This window comes from Actinia tenebrosa, unplaced genomic scaffold, assembly GCF_029948245.1.
Source record: "Actinia tenebrosa isolate PJP-AT-01 unplaced genomic scaffold, QUT_ActTen_1.0 PGA_scaffold9__36_contigs__length_13948895, whole genome shotgun sequence".
Classification (NCBI taxonomy): domain Eukaryota; kingdom Metazoa; phylum Cnidaria; class Anthozoa; order Actiniaria; family Actiniidae; genus Actinia; species Actinia tenebrosa.
Genome location: NW_028292586.1, coordinates 11,330,090 through 11,351,231, shown reverse-complemented (window position 1 = coordinate 11,351,231; position 21,142 = coordinate 11,330,090). Strand labels below are relative to the sequence as shown.

Genomic DNA, 21,142 nt, shown 5'->3' with positions numbered 1-21,142 from the left:
TCTTTCAAGAAATTCCTTTACAAACCCGGAGAATCGAAGATAGGATAAAAGACATTTGTAAAGAAAATCGTAGGAAAGCTTGCCCTATTTTGGGGAGTAAATGATGTGAAAATATTCTGAATGAGCAGCCTCCCGAAGTGGAGGTAATAATCAACCTTCGATGTGCTGCCCGCGTCTCTTGAAGTGCATTTTTATTAATATTAATTATTCAAAGCACAAAAACTACCATCTCTTTGAGTTCCTGTGATTTTATTTGTAGTTCATTTGCTCATGATTACAACATGCTTACCTCGAAGTTATCACTCTGAAGACATTTCAGTTTTAATCTTTGAATTAATCACTATTCACTTGACCAATTTATCTTTAATTTTTTTTAACTACTGAGCTTTTAGTTAACTTCAGTTTATCTATAACCTGTTATGAACCTGTTCTTGGGAAACAACAAATATCCCAGCCACGTCTGCAAGATTTTTTGTAGCCATGTCCGCCAGGGCAGGAACCTCTCCAAAACCAATAATCGCCTTCAGGAGCTTTTGGGTTTAAAGGATAACCCTGAAATTCACCACCACATTGGCATGAACTGGCCCTGATCTTGACTGAAATTAAAACATTAATCCAGATGATCAAGAAAATGCATCCTTAATGAGGAATGAAAGGAGCGAGGTATTTTGTTTCAAAGAATTACAATCATTTAAGTTCACCTGCAAAAGCCATCGCCAACTATTCCGGTCATGCGCCCGCGTGCAAATGCAGCGGTGTCGCTTGAAAGTGTTAAGCGAGTTAGTCAGATTTTACAAAGAAATGTATAGGGAGTCAAGATAGTTTTCCATTTATAAATTTCTGTGTAAACAGTTTTCCACTTGCCCGGGTAGAAGAACATTATATAACATTAAAGCATTTTGATTTTTACCAAACATACTTTAATTTGTTTGGAAAAACCCCTTTCGACTCGATAGTTAGATTTTAACAGCCTTCTTGCCATATGTGCTTTGTTAAATTGCAAAAAAAGAAGAAGAAAAAAAATACACACAAAAGGTCAAATATTATGAACAGCATTTCTCAAAATCAGAACTAGTTACCTCATTTGCCGCGGTCGTTCTTAAGAGGCAATGTCCACAAGAATCGAACAAATTCAAGAATTCGTGGCAAGGGTCAAAAAATCAAAATCGCTCTTCTCTTATAGTTAGACAGGCCATTATTAGATATGAATCCCTGGGTAGTTGGTTTTCGAAAATATTATTTTATTTCCGAGAAAACGGCCACAGAAGAGGTTTGTCTGAAACCCAAGCAAAAGACACTCAAGAGGACTGAAAATGGACAAACTTTGAACAGGACACGTTTAAAAAATAAACCATCTATGACAATGTTGGAAGTTTCTTCTTAATGTATCACTCTTTTACGTTCATTGGACTGGATTTCAAGCTTATTGAGAAAGGGACGCATTTTTGGCAAGGGAAAATATGAGGCATGTGTTTACATATGCTAATTAGTTACCTCAAAAGAAAAAAAGATTTAGCTATGGGCAAGTCCTCTGATTGAAATAATATTTATGCTGCAAGTTGAGAAAGAATAGACCTTTTCAAAACTTTAAAGATTGAATTGGGGAAATTTATTTTGACTGCATAAGAAACCGTTGAATTTGGTTGAAATATATGCGATTTTCGTAATAATTGCCATAACATTTACCCTAAAAACTAAGAAATTATTGTTCGTGCCGTTGTTTGAAAGTTCAGTGTGGTTTGTAAAATTTCAAGCTTTATTAGAAAAGTTTTGGATTGTCGGTATATGAGCAAAAATCGCGATCTTTGATGATTGCGTGACCGACGTCCCACTTTATGTTTAAAAGTTTGATTACTGTACAATTCACGCTAAAAATACGATAGAAACGTTCTTTAAATAGATTCATAATATTGTTTTAGCCAAATAAGTTTTTGGTCGATAAAAAAGCGGTTTCAATAGTTAGTTTATATATGCATAAATCACGCCGCCTAATGATTACTTGACCCGAGGTCAATGATTTTTAGAGCGACTAATAGTGCAAATGTTGATGAGTTTGGTTCTGTACACAATGTTTAAAAACAAACATGAAAGAGATTTTCATACAGATTTTCATACGGCGTTACTCGTTGGCAAAATTTAAGTTGGTAGAGAGAAGAGGAAGTGCATCCGCAAAGTAATGTCGAATTTGAAAATGAGAATAGCTGAGGAAGATAACGGGGAGATGTTTCCGGGTAACAAAACAAGTAAGCAGATTGCAGGTGTCAAGATTCTTAATTGAAATGAATACTACAAGGAATTTTATTGCTATTTGAACTCGGCATCTAAGATATTTTTATCTTGGCGAAAAAAGCCAAGACCTTTGAAAAGACTGGTCAAATGAAATCGAAATAAACGGGTCAGTGGGACCGGCCCAAGGGGTGCCTTTGTCACAAAATTCAGCTCCAATTTGCCTTTGCTTCATGGACTGACTTAAGAGAACATTTCTAGTTGTAAATATAGTACACAAACATTTTGATAGATGGAGAAACTACATAAATATCCTACTCGAGTTAAACGAAGGAATCATTGACTAAATGAATTAAACATGGCAGTGAATCAATGTCACATTTTACCAGGAAATATTTCTGGTTAACTTCTAAACATAAAATAAAACAAAGTCATTTTACAGCTGGTATACCCAGGTATCCCAGCAAAAAAGAAAAAAATCATTTTACAGCTGGTATACCCAGGTATCCCAGCAAAAAAAAAAAAAAAAAAAAAAAGTCATTTTACAGCTGGTATACCCAGGTATCCCAGCAAAAATAAAAAAGGCATTTTACAACTGGTATACCCAGATATCCCCCCAAAAAAAAAAAAAAAAAAAAAAGTCATTTTACAGCTGGTATACCCAGACATCCCAGCAAAAAAAAAAAGTCATTTTACAGCTGGTATGCCCAGGTATCCCAGCAAAAAAAAAAAAGTCATTTTACAGCTGGTATACCCAGATATCCCACCAAAAAAAAAAAAAGTCATTTTACAGCTGGTATACCCAGATATCCCAGCAAAAAAAAAAAAGGCATTTTACAACTGGTATACCCAGATATCCCAGCAAAAAAAAAAAAGTCATTTTACAGCTGGTATACCCAGATATCCCAGCAAAAAAAAAAAAAAAAAAAAGTCATTTTACAGCTGGTATACCCAGGTATCCCAGCAAAAAAAAAAAAAAAAAAGTCATTTTACAGCTGGTATACCCAGGTATCCCAGCAAAAAAGAAAAAAAGTCATTTTACAGCTGGTATACCCAGATATCCCAGCAAAAAAAAAAAAAAAGTCATTTTACCGCTGTAATCCCCAGGTATCCCAGCAAAAAAAAAAAAAAAATTTTACAGCTGGTATACCCAGATATCCCAGCAAAAAAAAAAAAAAAAAAAAGTCATTTTACAGCTGGTATACCCAGATATCCCAGCAAAAAAAAAAAAAAGTCATTTTACAGCTGGTATACCCAGATATCCCAGCAAAAAAAAAAAAAAGCCATTTTACAGCTGGTATACCCAGATATCCCAGCAAAAAAAAAAAAAGTCATTTTACAGCTGGTATACCCAGGTATCCCAGCAAAAATAAAAAAGGCATTTTACAACTGGTATACCCAGGTATCCCAGCAAAAAAAAAAAAAAAAAAAAAAGCCATTTTACAGCTGGTATACCACAGGTATCCCAGCAATAAAGCTTGAAATTTTACAAACCACACTGAACTTTCAAACAACGGCACCAACAATAATTTCTTAGTTTTCAGGGTAAATTTCATGGCAATTTTTACGAAAATCCTTAGTCCTGCGTTGGTTCGAGAAGCGTGATTTTCGCATATATTTCAACCAAATTCAACGGTTTTCTATGCAGTCAGAATAAGTTTCCCCAAATCATCAATGTTTAAAGTGTTGAAAAGTTCTATTCGTCCTCAACTTGCAGCATAAATATGGTTTCATTAAGAGAACTTACCTAATTAGCATATGTAAACACATGCCTCATATTTTCCCTCACCAAAAATGCGTCCCTTTCTCAATAAGCTTGAAATCCAGTCCAATGAACGTAAAAGAGTGATACATTAAGAGGAACGTTTAAAAATTGTCATAGATGGTTTATTTTTTACGCGAGCTCGGTTTAAAGTTTGTCCATCTCAGTCCTCTTAAGCGTCTCTTGCTTGGGCTTTGGTCGAACCTCTTCTGTGGCCGTTTTCTCAGAAATAAGAATAATATTTTCGAAAACCAACTACCCAGGGATTCATATCTAATAATGGCCTATCTAACTTTAAAAGAAGAGCGAATTTGAATTTATCACCCTTGCCACCATTTGTTCGATTCTTGTGGACATTGACTCTTAAAATACACACATTCTAAATTACTGATGTAGAATCTGTTGTCGATTGAACGAATTTATGCCTTTCGTTTTTTACTTTCAAAAAGCTCCGATTTGAGACGAGTAATTTGTGACATCCTTTCTTCAAGAATAGGCACTTTGTGAAGTAAAAATCTTGGAAATGATTAGCAAATGTTTGGTACCAAAATGAAGCTCGAATCCTCAGCTCTAGTTTGCCATCGTTTGCAATAGGATACCTATTAAAGCACAGGAATACCGTAGCAAAAAGTTTTGTTTCTCTAAGTCTGGGCATGGTAAAGCTTGGGCTTCCTGTGGTTTTTATTTCATACATGATATCCGCTGACCTGGCGAGCGGCGCATGGCCGAAATAGTTGGCGATGTTTGGGTATTTGTAGAAATGTGTACTACAACCTCCCTGCAATAAAGTATATATATATATATATATATATATATATATATATTTATATATGTATGTATATATATACACTCGATTGCAGAAACGTTGTAGTATACATTTATACAAATATCTAATTTATTCAGTATATTTAATGATATGCAAAACGGAAAACTCGCTTTATTTATTGTTTGTTTCATTCAATCACTCTCTCAATATTTTTTTCTTGTCTGTTAGATCGTACGGATTATAAATCTGTTGGTTTTAAGCGTTGGAAATGGTTATTTTGTATTATGCATCTCATTAGATATACTGAATAAATTAGATATTTGTATAAATATATACTACAACCTTTCTGCAATCAAGTGTGTATATATATATATATATATATATATATATGTTATATATATACTTCACATATGTTCGCTCCATCTATTAGCAAATTTAATTGTTTTTTTAGATGTGTTTCGCATTGGAAAAGTTGTAAAGTTATTTAAGAAATAATAGACACCCTGACAGTTGTGCAGTCTATAAATGTTCCAATATTTGCTGCCTCGGCATCCCATAACTTCTTACTTAAAATGATAGAATTCAAGATGGCCGCCGTATCAGTAAAAAGGTATATTGACGCTATAGAGCATATGCATGAAATTGCATGAAATGATAAGAAGCTCGATGCTCGGATTTTACTGTAGAAACACAAGCTGTAATAAGACATGGTACTTTGATAACTTTTTTTGACCGCCTTCATATCTTTGCCTCATGGCCAGAAATTCCGAATCATCGTGGAAGGAGCTTAATACGTCATCAAGTTACGAACGTCAATCACTATATTTTAATCCCTGTATTCTTATTGGCTCAATCACTTTGCTCGATTTGCATTTTTCGAAATGGCAAAGAGAAAAACAAGGGAAAAATGATTCTATAACGTGCTAAACAGTCTATCAGCAGAAAATTTATTGCTATTATTGAAGTATTATTTCTACGAATCAACAGTTTTATGACAATTTCATATCGTTTCTTGCAAAATGAAAAGCATATGAGGAGTTAAAGATGTGGAACATCTACACAACTACAAAGCCTGTGAGTACCTATATTTTTTTCTACATTTATTCATGAGCTTGAATTGTCTTTAAGGTCTAGAGAACCTTCTGCGCAGGACCATTCCGAATTTCTGGCAATGTTTACACTAGTACTGATGCTACAAATCCAACGCTACCTTCCACGCCATTCGACAGGAAAACCGAGGCCATGCACAATACCAATATCAACAGAATTTTCTTGGCCATTCTTTAAGCTTCTTTACTGCAAAGCAAAGTCCTGAAAAAAAATTTTTTTTTTTTTTTTGCAGAACTTAATTAGTAAAACTAAAAAAGGTGATACGAACTAATGTCACTAATGTCGAACTAATGGTTTATCGCTCGCTTGTCAACGTGGTGGTCTGGATTCGAGCCCTGGCTCAGACTGGATCATGTGTGAGTTGAGTTTGTTTGATGTGTTATTTTCTCACTTGCCAAGAGGGTTGCTCTCCGATTTTCCTTCCGCCGTAAAGAATGAACATTTGAGTTTGAGATCAAGAGTTGTATGTTGCAAGTTGCAAGTCAGTATAGAATGTAGTGGTAGTGCGTGTTGAGCGGACCCACGGAAGAGCCCCGTACGGGGAGTGATGCATGGTTGAAAAATACAAGTTTTTTTTGAATTTTTACGCATGGTTGAACATTAACTAGTTTCTAATCATTTACTTTATCTTTGCCAAATCCGTCGAATTGAAAACAATCGTTTGAAAGCTGAAAAAGTGTAACTCTGGTATCTGCTACACCGAATTGAAATATGGCGAGCAATTAGAATAACTTGTTCTGGAATGACTATAGCCTCTCATGTGTGAAAACGCTTTTGTGTACAGGAAAAAAAAGCATGAGTAGTGACTAGCCACTAGCACTACTAGCAGCATAACCCAGTTCATACTTTGGGAATCGTTTTCAGTGCGAAAGCGATTTTATCCCGAATTTCTCGACTACTTTTGCTTAAACCTTATTTTGTTGTTAATTTAAAGAAAAAAGGATGAGAAATTCTTGATAAAATTGTATGAGCAGTGAAAACTATTCTTAAACTATGAACTGGTTTATTAATCTATCAGAGAAAATGTTTATTGCAATAAAACGCACGACGAAAACTTTCATTTGCTCGCTAACAATCGAATTAAAATTAGATTCAACGCGCAGAGTATTGGAAACAGATGCATTTTTGATAGGTGTTTCTGGACCTAAAAACATGAGAAGAATGAAGAAAGGTGCTACAAAAGTAGCTGGAAACATACCTTGATAGATGAGTTGTGCTTTTGTGCTTCCAGAAGAATTATGGTCTGATGTGCAATTATATTCGCTATTTATAGAGCCTGTGATTGACACATGCTAATAAAATAATAATGATAATTATCAAACAGACACAAACGGGGAACGCGGAAAAAAACCGACAATTTGTTTGCGCCCCCGAAACGCAGAAATAAAGAAATATGGCCTTACATTTTGCAGTTAATTTTTACATAAAATAATAACAATGCAAAAACCGGCATTATATTTAACGTTATTTACAAAAAATAATTGAAATTACCGTAAAAATTCTAAAAAGCTGCCATTCGTCATAGAAAGAAGAACGATTCTCATTTTATATTTCAAATTCACGTGGACATTGTGAGTAAAGTTTGCTTGCAGGGCGCTAATTACCTAATTGGCGTCCTGTTTGCTCTGCTTACCGTAAATGATCTAATGAACGCCCCTCTCTAACAAACGCCCCTCCCCCCCCCCCCCCCCCCCAAGTGTCTTCGAATTGACCTTCGTATTCTATTCTGAGAAAACAGCAAAAGCGAAAATACAAATCTTTTATCGTTAACAGAATTGCTGACTATTCTAAATAAAGTAAGAATACTTTCAATGGGCAAAGATGTTTTTATTTGGCGATTTTTTTCAAACATCAAAAACTCCTAGTATCTAGTATTTTGAAATTAGTTCCCGGGTGTCGGGTGTCTAGACACTTCGGAAGAATTATCTTCATAGTGCCTGAAGTTCGAAGCCTTCTTCTTGTTTTTCCCTTTTAAAAAAGTTTCCAAGTTCATCCTGTGAAAATGAGGTCCACTCGTTTGATTTTAAAGTAAACAGAAACGCTTTATGTACAATCGTCAACATATATAGATTTTTCAGAAGACTTGTAGGTTGAGCCGGATGCATCGAAAAAAGATCTTTACATTACAATACGAGAGTCAAACTTCAAGCTCTGGAGGACTCTTAATATTCTTCATAGAGACAGGTCAAAGTAACGGCGGTATTCAGCAACAAAAATAATATTATAAACTCGATCCAGCGAAGTTTCGTCAGAACAGTTGTAATAAGTGACTTCTTAAGAAATAATGAATTGGATGTAGACCGTAGAAAAATTGGCAAAGGACGAAAAAAGAACATTTTCAATGGAGTCTTGAAGGTACTTCGGCCAGTTTTGACATCCAAACAAGCCGTTCTGGATAAAAAGTAGATTGATCGCCGCGGGACATTACAAACAGCCGAAGCAAGCTATGTTCTCAATGTCAAAATCTGCGAAGGTATAAACACAATGGAAGTGTCGCTCAAGACAATTAACGCGAATTCGCTCCAACAAATAATCAGTATTTTAAAGACTTGAATGAAGACAAATTTTAAAATAGCATTTCTAAACGAATTTCTATAAAATATTCGCTTAGTTCACACTTTATTCTGAAAAACAAAATGAAAGTCTATGTTAGATGCAGAGGCTAAAACAACCACATGACCAGTGATATTGATTTCTTACTTAAAATTGGAATACACAGAATGTCTTTCCACCTTTATGCTGATGACACTCAATTATATATTCCTTTCTCCTGTAATGATGATTTGTCCCTTAATGATTCCATGAATCTCATTGAAAACTGTCTATCTGATATTGATGCTTGGATGACTACAAATAAATTGAAACTAAATAAAGGCAAAACTGAATTCCTGTTATTCTCTTCAAAGCACAGCCCACAGTTAACTCTTCCTTCTCTTCAATTTGGTTCTGATGTGATAATGCCCTCAATGCATGCTCGGAACATTGGTGTCATATTTGATACGCATCTTACTTTGGTTCGTCATGTGAATAATATTTGCAAGTCTTCTTTTTATCATCTCAGAAACATTGCTAAAATAAGAAAATACATCTCTTTGAAAACAACTGAAACTCTCGTCCACGCGTTCATATCCTCCAAACTCGACAACTGTAACTCTCTGCTCTTTGGCTTACCAAACAAACTCTTAGATAAACTACAATCTGTACACTAGTTTTTAGCTAGTTATATCTTTTTATTACAATCTGTACAGAATGCTGCTGCCAGAATAATCACTCTTTCCCATAAACATGACCACATTACACCTATCCTCGTTAATCTGCATTGGCTACCAATTGAATCTAGAATCAAATATAAAATCCTATTACTTACTTTTAAAGCTCTTCATGGCCAATCTCCTATCTATATCCGGGAACTCATTTCAGTGTATAAACCGAACCGTAATCTTCGTTCTGCATCACAAGTTCTTCTATCAGCACATTCTTATAATCTTAAATCTTATGGTCATCGCTCCTTCTCTGTGGCTGCTCCTGAACTCTGGAACTCACTTCCAATATCTCTCCGAAATGCATCAAGTCTAGCCTCATTCAAAACTGAACTTAAAACTTATCTCTTCAAATTAGCATATTCTTTGTAAATAATTTTATTTTGTCGTTGTCTTTGTCGTTTGTTTACTAGCGCTTAGAACAGATTTGTATTTGCGCTTTATAAATAAATATTATTATTATTATTATAGTTTCGATGGCGAGCGATCTGTGGTTATCAGTATGAAGCAAACGCTTCGTGACAACTATCTTCAGTCGGTAAACGTGAAAAATAATCAAATATAATGCAACATTTCGTAAAAACCTTGGTCAATCTGGGTCAAACTAAGTTCACTTAAAGCTACGATGACATACAAAGTAGGAAACACATAACATATGAGATTGACCCTCAAATTATTAAGTTATACATAGAGAAACATACACCAAACTATCAAAAATAAAAATCTCCCGAATGACAATAACATTGAAGAAAATGTAAAATTACACTCTTTATTACATCCATTTTGAAATCACAAGCAAATCCTGCTATCTGATTGGTTCCCTGCAGCAGTGATTTCAGCATAAATTGCACGATTTTGAGCTCTATATTGCACGATTTTGCACATCAACTGATATGAACCAATCACAAGAGAGACATGTCATTTTCTAGCCAATTATATCAAGGAATCCATCTGAGTGTTGAGCTCACCGCTTCTTGCGAAAAAAAAATAAGCCACGGCTCAAAAAAATATTTTCTGAAGAACGGTTTTACCGTCAAAGGTCTTAAAAAAAGACTTAAAAAGCCGTAAAAAGGACTTAAAAAGACCAACTGATCACTTAAAATCGTCAAAAGCATCTTTGTAAAGTAACTGCTTAAGTAAGTTGAAGATATTACCGCGAAAAGCAGTGGGAGAAAATGCAATCGGCATCTTTTGAATGTGACTTCTTGGCGATTGATCGTGGAAAGTGGTTTCCTTTTCAATCGTTAAAGCATAACAACACATCAAAAATACAGTCACTAAAAGAAGTTTTTCTTAAGAAGACGATTTTTGCTGAGCTACGTGACTTCTTAAGGACAACCGAAGGAATAAACAACCTTTGATTTTTGCTGTTTTGTCGGCACAAGTGTGATCTAAACATGTTGAACAGAAATCGTAAAAATACAAGCAGTGAGCATTGGCTGTATGGACAACAGCCAGTTCATTACAACCCTTTTGGGCAGGATTGCCTTGCTATTTAATGTAAGTAAATGTTTCTTAATTCGTAAGCCTTTTGGTCCGATATAAATTCATTTTAGTTGTGGATTGAAAGTGTTGGTTTTCAAAATGAGAATCATTGCTCGATCAGTATAAACAAGTTCTCTTGACTGCATGTTTGAATCGACTGCTTTTAGATTGTAAGTCATGTCGGTTTAACTGGAAAAAACGTCTTTTTCAAAATAGATTTCAAAATGGATATAATAAAGTGGTAATTGAACTTCGTGTCGTGCAATTTTGGTCTGAAATCAAACTTGCAATTACAAATCGCACTCCCGCTACGCGGTCGTGCGATTTTGTAATCGCGCGTTTGATTTCAGACCAAATTGCACTCCACTCAGTTCAATTACCATTATTAAAACTTCTCTAAAATGTTATTTAAAAAATATTAAAGGGACTTAGAAACAGGGCCCAAACATGCTCTAACTCCTATGCGCTTATCTCATATTGCGTAGCTAAAAGCCTAGTGCCAAGGACCTTTGGGTCTCACCCCAGAACAACTTGAATATGTCAGCAAAATGTTCACTGACTGGCAGGCTTATAAATAGACTAAACACAAATAAGATCCCTTTCACATGAAAGTAAGGTGATCCTGATACCTAAGCCAAGTAAGTCATTTGTTTTCTTTCCTCAAAAACCAAAATAGTCAGTCTGGCCAAGATGTAGATCAGCACTACAAATCAGGATAAATTTTTAATATCATGTGGGATCATTTCCTAGACATAATCAGGCCAATATTTCCCTTTTTCAATTCGATTCAGGAATGAGAAAGTTCCCTTAAATTGCCAAAATTGGATATATGCTGCTGAGACGGTCATAGAATAAAATGCAAAACATGACGTCTAATACCTACCTTGAGCATAAGCAATGAGGCAGTCATTCGGTAGAAAGTCAAATATATTGGTCCCTGGTAATTTGACTTTTAATTCGAAGAAATCGTTTCCGACATATTCTGAATGAAGAGCTTCTATATAGTATGGCTTGTTTGTCGTCATTTGAATTGATGAAGAATATTTAATGGAATTGGTTCTTTAAAAATGGAAAGGATTAATCAATGATTGGATGGATGGATGGATGGATGGAAGCAAGGAAGCAAGGAAGCAAGGAAGCAAGGAAGCAAGGAAGCAAGGGAGCAAGGAAGCAAGGAAGCAAGGAAGCAAGGAAGCAAGGAAGCAAGGAAGCAAGGAAGCAAGGAAGCAAGGAAGCAAGGAAGCAAGGAAGCAAGGAAGCAAGGAAGCAAGGAAGCAAGGAAGCAAGGAAGCAAGGAAGCAAGGAAGCAAGGAAGCAAGGAAGCAAGGAAGCAAGGAAGCAAGGAAGCAAGGAAGCAAGGAAGCAAGGAAGCAAGGAAGCAAGGAAGCAAGGAAGCAAGGAAGCAAGGAAGCAAGGAAGCAAGGAAGCAAGGAAGCAAGGAAGCAAGGAAGCAAGGAAGCAAGGAAGCAAGGAAGCAAGGAAGCAAGGAATGATGTTATCATTTTGACTTACTCTGTTTCAAATACCACTTTCTTGTCAGCCGGATCATAGTCACTGCTCAAATAAACTTCGCATTTCCAATTACAGGCAACTTGCAATTGGTAGCTTCCATTTTTTGGTGCAAACATGTAGGCACGCAAACGCTGACCATATCTATTATCTGCATTTTGTGGGACGTTAAAAGTATGAACGATTCTAACCATCGATGGGCTATCGGGAAAGCGGCTGTCTGAAATTAATGTATTTATTCCCCCTAGACCATTGATCCCTGTCCAGACTTCATTAAGCACACCTTTGATTGCTATGCAGTAAAAAACAAAACAAGAAGACTAAATAATGGGATAACACCACCATCCCTTAACATCAGGACTACATGGGATAGCACCACCATTACTTACCATCAGGACTACATGGGATAACATCAACATCACTTACCATCAAGAATTCATGGGATAACATGACCATCACTTGCCATCAAGACTTCATGGGATAACATCCCCATCACTTACCATCAGGACTACATGGGATAACATCAACATCACTTACCATCAAGAATTCATGGGATAACATGACCATCACTTACCATCAAGAATTCATGGGATAACATGACCATCACTTACCATCAGGACTACATGGGATGACATCAACATCACTTACCATCAAGACTACATGGAATAACATGACCATCACTTACCATCAAGAATTCATGGGATAACATCCCCATCACTTACCATCAGGACTACATGGGATGACATCAACATCACTTACCATCAAGAATTCATGGGATGACATGACCATCACTTACCATCAAGAATTCATGGGATAATATCCCCATCACTCACCATCAGGACTACATGGGATAACATCAACATCACTTACCATCAGGACTACATGGGATAACATGACCATCACTTACCATCAAGAATTCATGGGATAACATCCCCATCACTTACCATCAGGACTAAATGGGATCACTTACCATCAAGAATTCATGGGATAACATCAACATCACTTACCATCAAAAATTCATGGGATAACATGAATATCACTTACCATCAGGACTACATGGGATAACATCAACATCACTTACCATCAGGACTACATGGGATAACATGACCATCACTTACCATCAAGAATTCATGGGATAACATCCCCATCACTTACCATCAGGACTACAGGGGATAACATCAACATCACTTACCATCAAGAATTCATGGGATAACATGACCATCACTTACCATCAAGAATTCATGGGATAACATCCCCATCACTTACCATCAGGACTACAGGGGATAACATCAACATCACTTACCATCAGGACTACATGGGATAACATGACCATCACTTACCATCAAAAATTCATGGGATAACATCCCCATCACTTACCATCAGGACTACATGGGATAACATCAACATCACTTACCATCAGGACTACATGGGATAACATGACCATCATTTACCATCAAGAATTCATGGGATAACATCCCCATCACTTACCATCAAGACTACATGGGATAACATGACCATCACTTACCATCAAAAATTCATGGGATAACATCCTCATCACTTACCATCAGGACTACATGGGATAACATCAACATCACTTACCATCAAGAATTCATGGGATAACATGACCATCACTTACCATCAAGAATTCATGGGATAACATCCCCATCACTTACCATCAGGACTACATGGGATAACATGACCATCACTTACCATCATGAATTCATGGGATGACATCCCCATCACTTACCATCACAAATACACGGGGTAACATCACCATCACTTACCACTAGGAAAACATGGGATAACCCCGCCATCACTTACCTTCAGGAATACATGGGATAACATTTCGCTGCTGTATTGAAGGTGAAGCCAGAATAAGTATGGTATATAGTACCTATGATCAATAAAAACATATTCAAGTACACATTTCATGTATTAGTTTATTAATATTGTTTATTAATGTCTTTTTTATGGTTAACATTTTGGTGTACTCTAAAACCCCAACGCTGCAATAATACTTGAAAAGATCTTAAATCAAAAATCAGATTTTAAGAATTTATTTTGTGCACTTATATATAGTTGTATTATAATTTTGTGTCATAATATAATCCTTTTCCCTTTTAGCAATACAAATATAAGTTTATCATTCTTTCAGTTCTTATATTTTTTTACCACGAAATAAAGGGATAGAGGATTTCTTACTGAATTAACTTTTATAATCCAACGTTTAGTGGCTCTTAACTATTTTCTACCTATTTTTAAATTGTACAATATTTGTGAATGACGATTAAACGGAGTAAAGGACACAGCGAGACTGAGAGCAAAAGAGCCAGATACAAATGAAGTTTAATTGTAAGATTAAGTGCGTAAATTATTTTAGTATGCTTCAATCCGGTTTTTTTTTTTTTTTTTTTTTTTTTTTCCTTTTCTTTTTGCAGTACTGTGCCAAAAGTTGTGGCTATTTGTTTTTCGATCGAAAGCAAACTGTATTATTTTACATTAATTATGAGCAAAAAGAGTTTTAATTTATCTCTGATTGCACTCAATAGAGTAGTCATACTTATCGATTGCTGTTAAATACAACGTTCTTGAAAATTATCGCGTTATTATTTACAAGGAAAGACGACTTTCATAAATATAAACGTCTTTCCTAAGGACTAAAAAGGAGACGAAACCTGATCTAAAAATACTTTTGTTTAAGAGTGGAAAAATTCTCTTTGCACACCTGGTATTGATTAATGCTTGATCTCGTGTGAAATCCATAAAATCTAGTATTTTTCATTGCACGACGAAATGATGGTGATATTTCACTTTAGAAGCAACAAGATATTGCTTTCGCAAGTCCAACACAGGATCCAAATGCGCAAATGGTTTACTTTATAAAGTATACATGTTTAATTTTTATTCTATTGATTATATTAGTTGACCTTCGCTAAAAGTGTAAAGTAAACTTGTCTTAAGGGATATTAGTTTCTCGTCTCCTATGGCCGCTGGCAAACAGAACAATCTGTGCAAATAGAAACGAAAAACCAATTTTTACCACAATTGTAAATTTTCTCGCGCGCTGATTGGTTAAAAAACGTCGTAAATAAGAGGCCATACCAACAAATGGCGTCATGCAAGATTTCGTGCAGTCTATTTCCTAAAGTTTTGTGAGTTTTGTAGTAAAAAACAAATTTACGATGGTTTAGCGTGGTATGTCCTCTTATTTACCACGATATGACGCCAAACGTTGGTCAAAATTAGTTATGGACCCACTCGGCTTACGCCTCGTGAGTCCATAACATTTTGACCAACTTTTGACGTCATATCGTGGTAAATAAGAGGACATACCACGCTCAACCATCGTAAATTTGTTAAATAACACAGTGAGTTCAATACAGCTAATTACTCTTCCAAAATTAAAAAACGTTTTTTATAGGATTGTTAATGTATCTAAAGGATAATCTCATGATCACATTATGAAGAAAATTTCAAGCTAAATTGGATCAGATAAGAAGACTCACTATAAAGTAAAATTATAAAGTCTACAGAGTTAGAAGATAAATAAAAGAAAAACAAACTAAGAAATCAAAATTAGAAAATAATCACATTCGAAACCTTTAAAAAATAGAAAACAGAACAGACAAAAGGGTTTTTACGTACGGGGAATTAAAGAATTTGTCATGTTATCTTTTTAAGATTTTATCCCAGGCATTTAATCTCATTGTTCCTACCATTCAAAAAGGCCGTCGTCATGTGTTCAAGCAAACGCTTGTTTCAGTTATATATGATAGCTGATTGAAAACCTCGATTGCTTGCATGGTCTTACCAGGGATATGAAACTTTTTTGTAGTTTATATTCAACTTAAGTAAAATTAAAATACTATGTACTTATTGACTGAGTGGGAGGGCCGTACGGGAAAATATTTGGCTCGAGGTGATGACGTACGGACCGAGCGCAGCGAGGTCCGTACGAATGACCGAGAGCCAAATATTTTCCCGTACGGCCCGACCTAACTCAGTCAATAAGCATTTTATCATATGACCCTCACGAAAATAAAAATAATTAAAAAAAAGAAAGCGTGCGGATTCGAACAGGGCCGGACGGGTTTTTCCGGCCCGCTTACGTCAATCACGTGACTTTTTTCCAATGGTTTTATTAGAGCGCGCGAGCAGGGCCGTACGGGTCATTTGATAAGTGCAGTTATTATATTGCACAATAATTTTCAGGTGAGACCTTGCGCTATGTTTGGGTTTGACGACCAGGTACTACAATGAGGAGCGCTATGTAACATTTCAAACACGCGAGAGAGATCTTCCTTTGATTTCCAAACACCGAAAAGTGAGTTGAAAAACGAGGCGCAGCTCAAACTCATGAATATTTCTTGGAGAAAATCAAACAAAAAGTTTAGTTATATGTAATGTTCATAAAACGAGAGACCGTGTTTTATCGGCATATGAATATATAGCATCTTTATAGCCGATAAAACATGGGCTCGCTTTTCGGTGTTTGGAAATCAAAGGAAGATCTCTCTCGCGTGTTTGAAATATTACATAGCGCTCCTCATTGTAGTACCTGGTCGTCAAACCCAAACATATAAGCGCAAGGTCTCACCTGAAAATTCTTGTGCAATATAATAACTGCACGTATTTTAATTTCACTTAAGTTGAATATAAACTACAAAAAAGTTTTATATCCCTGATAAGACCATGCAAGCAATCGAGGTTTTCAATCAGCTATTATATATAACTGAAACAAGCGTTTGCTTGAACACCGACGACTCGCAACAAATTTCATCATGTGAACATGGCTGCAACATTACCTGCAACATTTTGAAATTTCCAGCCAATCAGCTTGTACCAAATTTATAACTGCTGACCAAACCGTGAGCAAATATCTTAACATAGCAGGCTGACACAAGCGATGTTGCGTGATTTTGTTGCAATGTGTGTCACCCCGATTCAAATTTGTTGCTTGGAATGTTGCGTGTAATCGGAACTTGATCATAACTGAATCGACAAAGTTTTTTTGCTAAATCGACAAAGTTTCACGCATGATGATTGACAAAAAACATATGACACGTGCTCATGTTACGTAATCGACAGAGTTTTGGCGATAGACCAAGCTTTTTGCTAAATCGACAGAGTTTATCTGTTGAATCGACAAAGTTTTACGCGTGACGATTGACAAAAAACACATGACACGTGCTTATGTTACGTAATCGACACAGAGGTTTGGCGATTGACCGAGTTTTTTTTGCTGAATCGACAGAGCTTTTGTAAATAGACCGAATTTATCGCAATTGAATATAGAAATCGCAATTGGACTATTTTTATGAGCATTGATTGGCAAAGAAAACATACGAAGCGTTATGGCGCGCGAAATGGCTCAAAATTGTCATTTCAATGTAATTGAATATTTGTTGTCAATTGCGTTACTTCGCTTGAATGTGTACACTTATCAGTTCATTGTATTACACAAGCACGTTCCATATATATATATATATTTTTTTTGTCAATCAATGCTTATAAAAATAGTCAATTGCGAAAATTCGGTCGATTTACAATAGCTCTCTCAATCACCAAAACTCTGTCAATTACAAAAACTTGGTCGATTACAAAAACTCGGTCAATTCAGCAAAAACTCTGTCAATTACACAAACTCGGTCAATTCAGCAAAAACCTCTGTCAATTACAAAAACTCGGTCAATTTAGCAAAAAACTCGGTCAATTACAAAGACTCGGTCAATTCAGCAAAAACTCGGTCAATTACAAAGACTCGGTCAATTCAGCAAAAAACTCTGTCAATTACAAAAACTCGGTCAATTACAAAAACTCGGTCAATTACAAAAACTCGGTCAATTACAAAAACTCGGTCAATTACAAAAACTCGGTCAATTCAGCAAAAAACTCTGTCAATTACAAAAACTCGGTCAATTCAGCAAAAAACTCGGTCAATTACAAAAACTCGGTCAATTCAGCAAAAACTCGGTCAATTACAAAAACTCGGTCAATTCAGCAAAAAAACTCGGTCAATTACAAAAAATCGGTCAATTACAACAACTCTGTCGATTACAAAAACTCGGCCAATTCAGCAAAAAAACTCGGTCAATTACAAAAAATCGGTCAATTACAAAAACTCTGTCGATTACAAAAACTCGGCCAATTCAGCAAAAAAACTCGGTCAATTACAAAAAATCGGTCAATTACAAAAACTCTGTCGATTACAAAAACTCGGCCAATTCAGCAAAAAAACTCGGTCAATTACAAAAAATCGGTCAATTACAAAAACTCTGTCGATTACAAAAACTCGGCCAATTCAGCAAAAAAGCAATTCAGCTCCGATTATTGTGAGAGTTTGAATATTTTCGCTAAGATAGTTAGTTTTCATGATCATTAGAGGACAGAGTACAGAAAGTAAGACGAAGGTTTTTCGGTTATTTACTTTTGAAAACTTCAAAGGTTATTTTATGACTTACAAAAGTTTTTTTCATAAAACACGTCAACATTTCACAACCAAACTTCCTACACTGTGATTGGCTAATTTTGACAGTTCTTTGACAGCCGCTGTGAAAGAATGCTTGCTATTGGTCAAAACGTTTGACATTTACTTATAAATGCCTTTTTTTAGCTAAGTCGAAAAGAGTTTGAGTCAGAACTCAAAGGTTCTAAAAAACGAAGCTTACTAATAAGTTCAGCTAAGAAAAGCAATGTCAATTTCGCTTGACAACATAGACATACACGTTCTGGATGGAGCAGCCATTGAAGATCGACTCTGGAATGGAGTTAATGGCCATCTCAGACTGTACAACCTGTACAGAAGTGGAAGCAGACGAAACCGCCCTGGGATCTCGATCAAGCCTTCTACTCTCGCCCTCTGAATCGCTCAATGCACTGGAAATCACGTCCGAGCAGGTCTTTAGTTGCTGGGCCGATCGACCTTTTCTGCCTCCAGAACTAAATATTCCTCGGCAAAACTATCAGCAAGATTGAATTCAAAGTTTGGTTCCTCTTCTGGTTCCATTGTCGACTTTTATTAGCAAAATAAATTCGCAAAATCACAGTCCTTACTATAAAATCCTACCGGCGAGTCTTGGTTTCAAAAACATTACGTCATCCATGTGTCTGTCCTCTTATTGATCATAGCTCTCAGCCAATCAGAATGTGTTATTTACGTGAGTTGTTGTAAAAAGAAGCTTAGAGAATGGCCAAGAAAATTCTGTTAATAGTGGTATTGTGCATGGCCTCGGTTTTCCTGTCGAATAGCGTGGAAAGTAAGGTTGGATTTGTAGTTTGTACTAGTGTAAACATGGCCAAAAATTCCAAATGGTCTTGCGCAGTAGGTTCACTACACCTTTAATGACGAGCTCTTGAATAAATGCAGAAAATATGTAGGTACTCACAGGTTTTGTGGTTTTTTCTCGATGCTCAAGAACTTCAACTCCTCATATGCTGGTCATTTTGGAAGACACGATATGGAATTGTCATATAACTGTTGTTTCGTAGAAATAAATACAATTCTTGATTCGGTTTAAGAGTACGACTATTATAGTGTCATGCTTATGACAAAACATGACCGCCATTTTGCAAAATTTGGCACACAACATGTGTTTATCGATCAAAGAGTATTTATTGATTTCGTCTTTATTTCACTAATGGCAATATATTTTTTGTTGATAAACTGTTCAGTACGTCATAGAATCATTTTTCTCTTATTTTTCTCTTTGCCATTTCGAACAATGCAAATCGAGCAAAGTGATTGAGCCAATAAGAATACAGGGATAAAATATAGTGATTGATGTTCGTAACTTGACGTGTTTTAAAGCTCCTCCGATAGTGATTCGGAATTCTGGCCATGAGGCAAAGATATGAAGGCCGGTCAAAAAATGTTATCAAAGTAAATTCTGACCTGAAGAGTACTTGTAGCACTTGTTATAACCTTGGCCTTTGAAAGATTCTGGCTTTGGATCATTCTTGCTGATTCTTTTGCTAACTGTAGTAGCTTCTGCCAAGTCTTTGAGCTGTTTGGACAGGTCTGGGTCATCCCCAAATAAATACTCAGTGAATGGTACTGTGGGGAAACATAAATGCTTGTAGTCAGCATTAAGCTCAGGCTTTATGCTATCTCTTCTTTGCATTTAAGTCCAAAATTGAAAGCTCCAATTAGGGCTACAGCATCTGTGGCTGTTTTAATGAGGTTGGCAATATCTAGTGTCTCTGATGGTATCTTGTCCTGAACTTTCATCAATCTCATAAAATAAACCATAAGAAGAAACAAGATACGATCGGTAAACACTGAAAAGCGAGCGACTTTCCGTAGCCCGTTGGCAAGTTTACGAACACTTTTCCCTTTTCAAAGAATGCTTTGATGGAATCTTGTTGCTCTTGAAAAATATTTTCTATTTCAAACTGGTTCTTTACTTCTAAAAACGCTCTAGTCCGAAGATCTTCATCAAAAGAATATGCCATTTTGAAAACTAGGACGCATTGCTCGTTCACATTTGTTTTGATAGTGTTATCCAATGGAAGTTCATGTTAGAATGTGCATTTGCCTAAGCCAATCAGAATCTATTATATATAATCGCGCAATTTGCGGGGGGTCTAGAACAAGCTCTCTGGCGATGTTTCGCAGACGGTATTTACGAAGAAAATTCCGGATGTGACGCAGGCTACCGAACAAGAATCAAATTTGAAATAGGCGACTTGCATTAAGAAATCTCGTGACTTCTTGTATGGCAAACGCGCGCTATGTAAACAAACTTCAAGATGGCCGCCGTCGCACCGGAAGGCGACAAAAACAAGTATAACCACTTGCACGTAACTTTTTAGCTTTTTTCTACCAAACATTGGTATCTATGGAGTCTTCAAACATATTTTGTTTTTTTTTATTAGACTGAAAGAGAAATTTTTGCGGTAAGTTTTTCACCAAATCCAAAGCCTCTTCGTAAACATTTCTCTTTCAGATATGGACGCCACGCACGATTCTCGTTATGACAAGTGGAACAACACAGGTTAACCGTCAAGATCAGTATCGCTGCTCGC

The 21,142-nt window shown here is 36.1% G+C and overlaps 1 protein-coding gene across 2 annotated transcripts; it reads right to left on the bottom strand.

The window, feature by feature from the left end:
- Window positions 1-232: 232 nt before the first annotated feature.
- LOC148904833 (uncharacterized) lies at window positions 233-14,960 on the bottom strand. 2 transcript variants are annotated; one of them, XM_089024826.1, is made up of 7 exons: window positions 14,844-14,960; window positions 13,940-14,012; window positions 12,122-12,410; window positions 11,493-11,668; window positions 7,063-7,140; window positions 5,965-6,065; window positions 233-596 (listed from the first exon to the last, which is right to left on the bottom strand). In XM_089024826.1, exons 1-6 carry the CDS (start codon window positions 14,898-14,900, stop codon window positions 6,013-6,015), a joined length of 726 nt encoding a protein of 241 aa, XP_088880952.1. In that variant the 5' UTR covers window positions 14,901-14,960; the 3' UTR covers window positions 233-596; window positions 5,965-6,012. The 2 variants fall into 2 exon arrangements, 1 of the variants encoding a protein (XP_088880952.1); XR_016118832.1 differs by lacking the exon at window positions 233-596 and having other exon boundaries at window positions 5,969-6,065; window positions 7,063-7,156.
- Window positions 14,961-21,142: the final 6,182 nt, after the last annotated feature.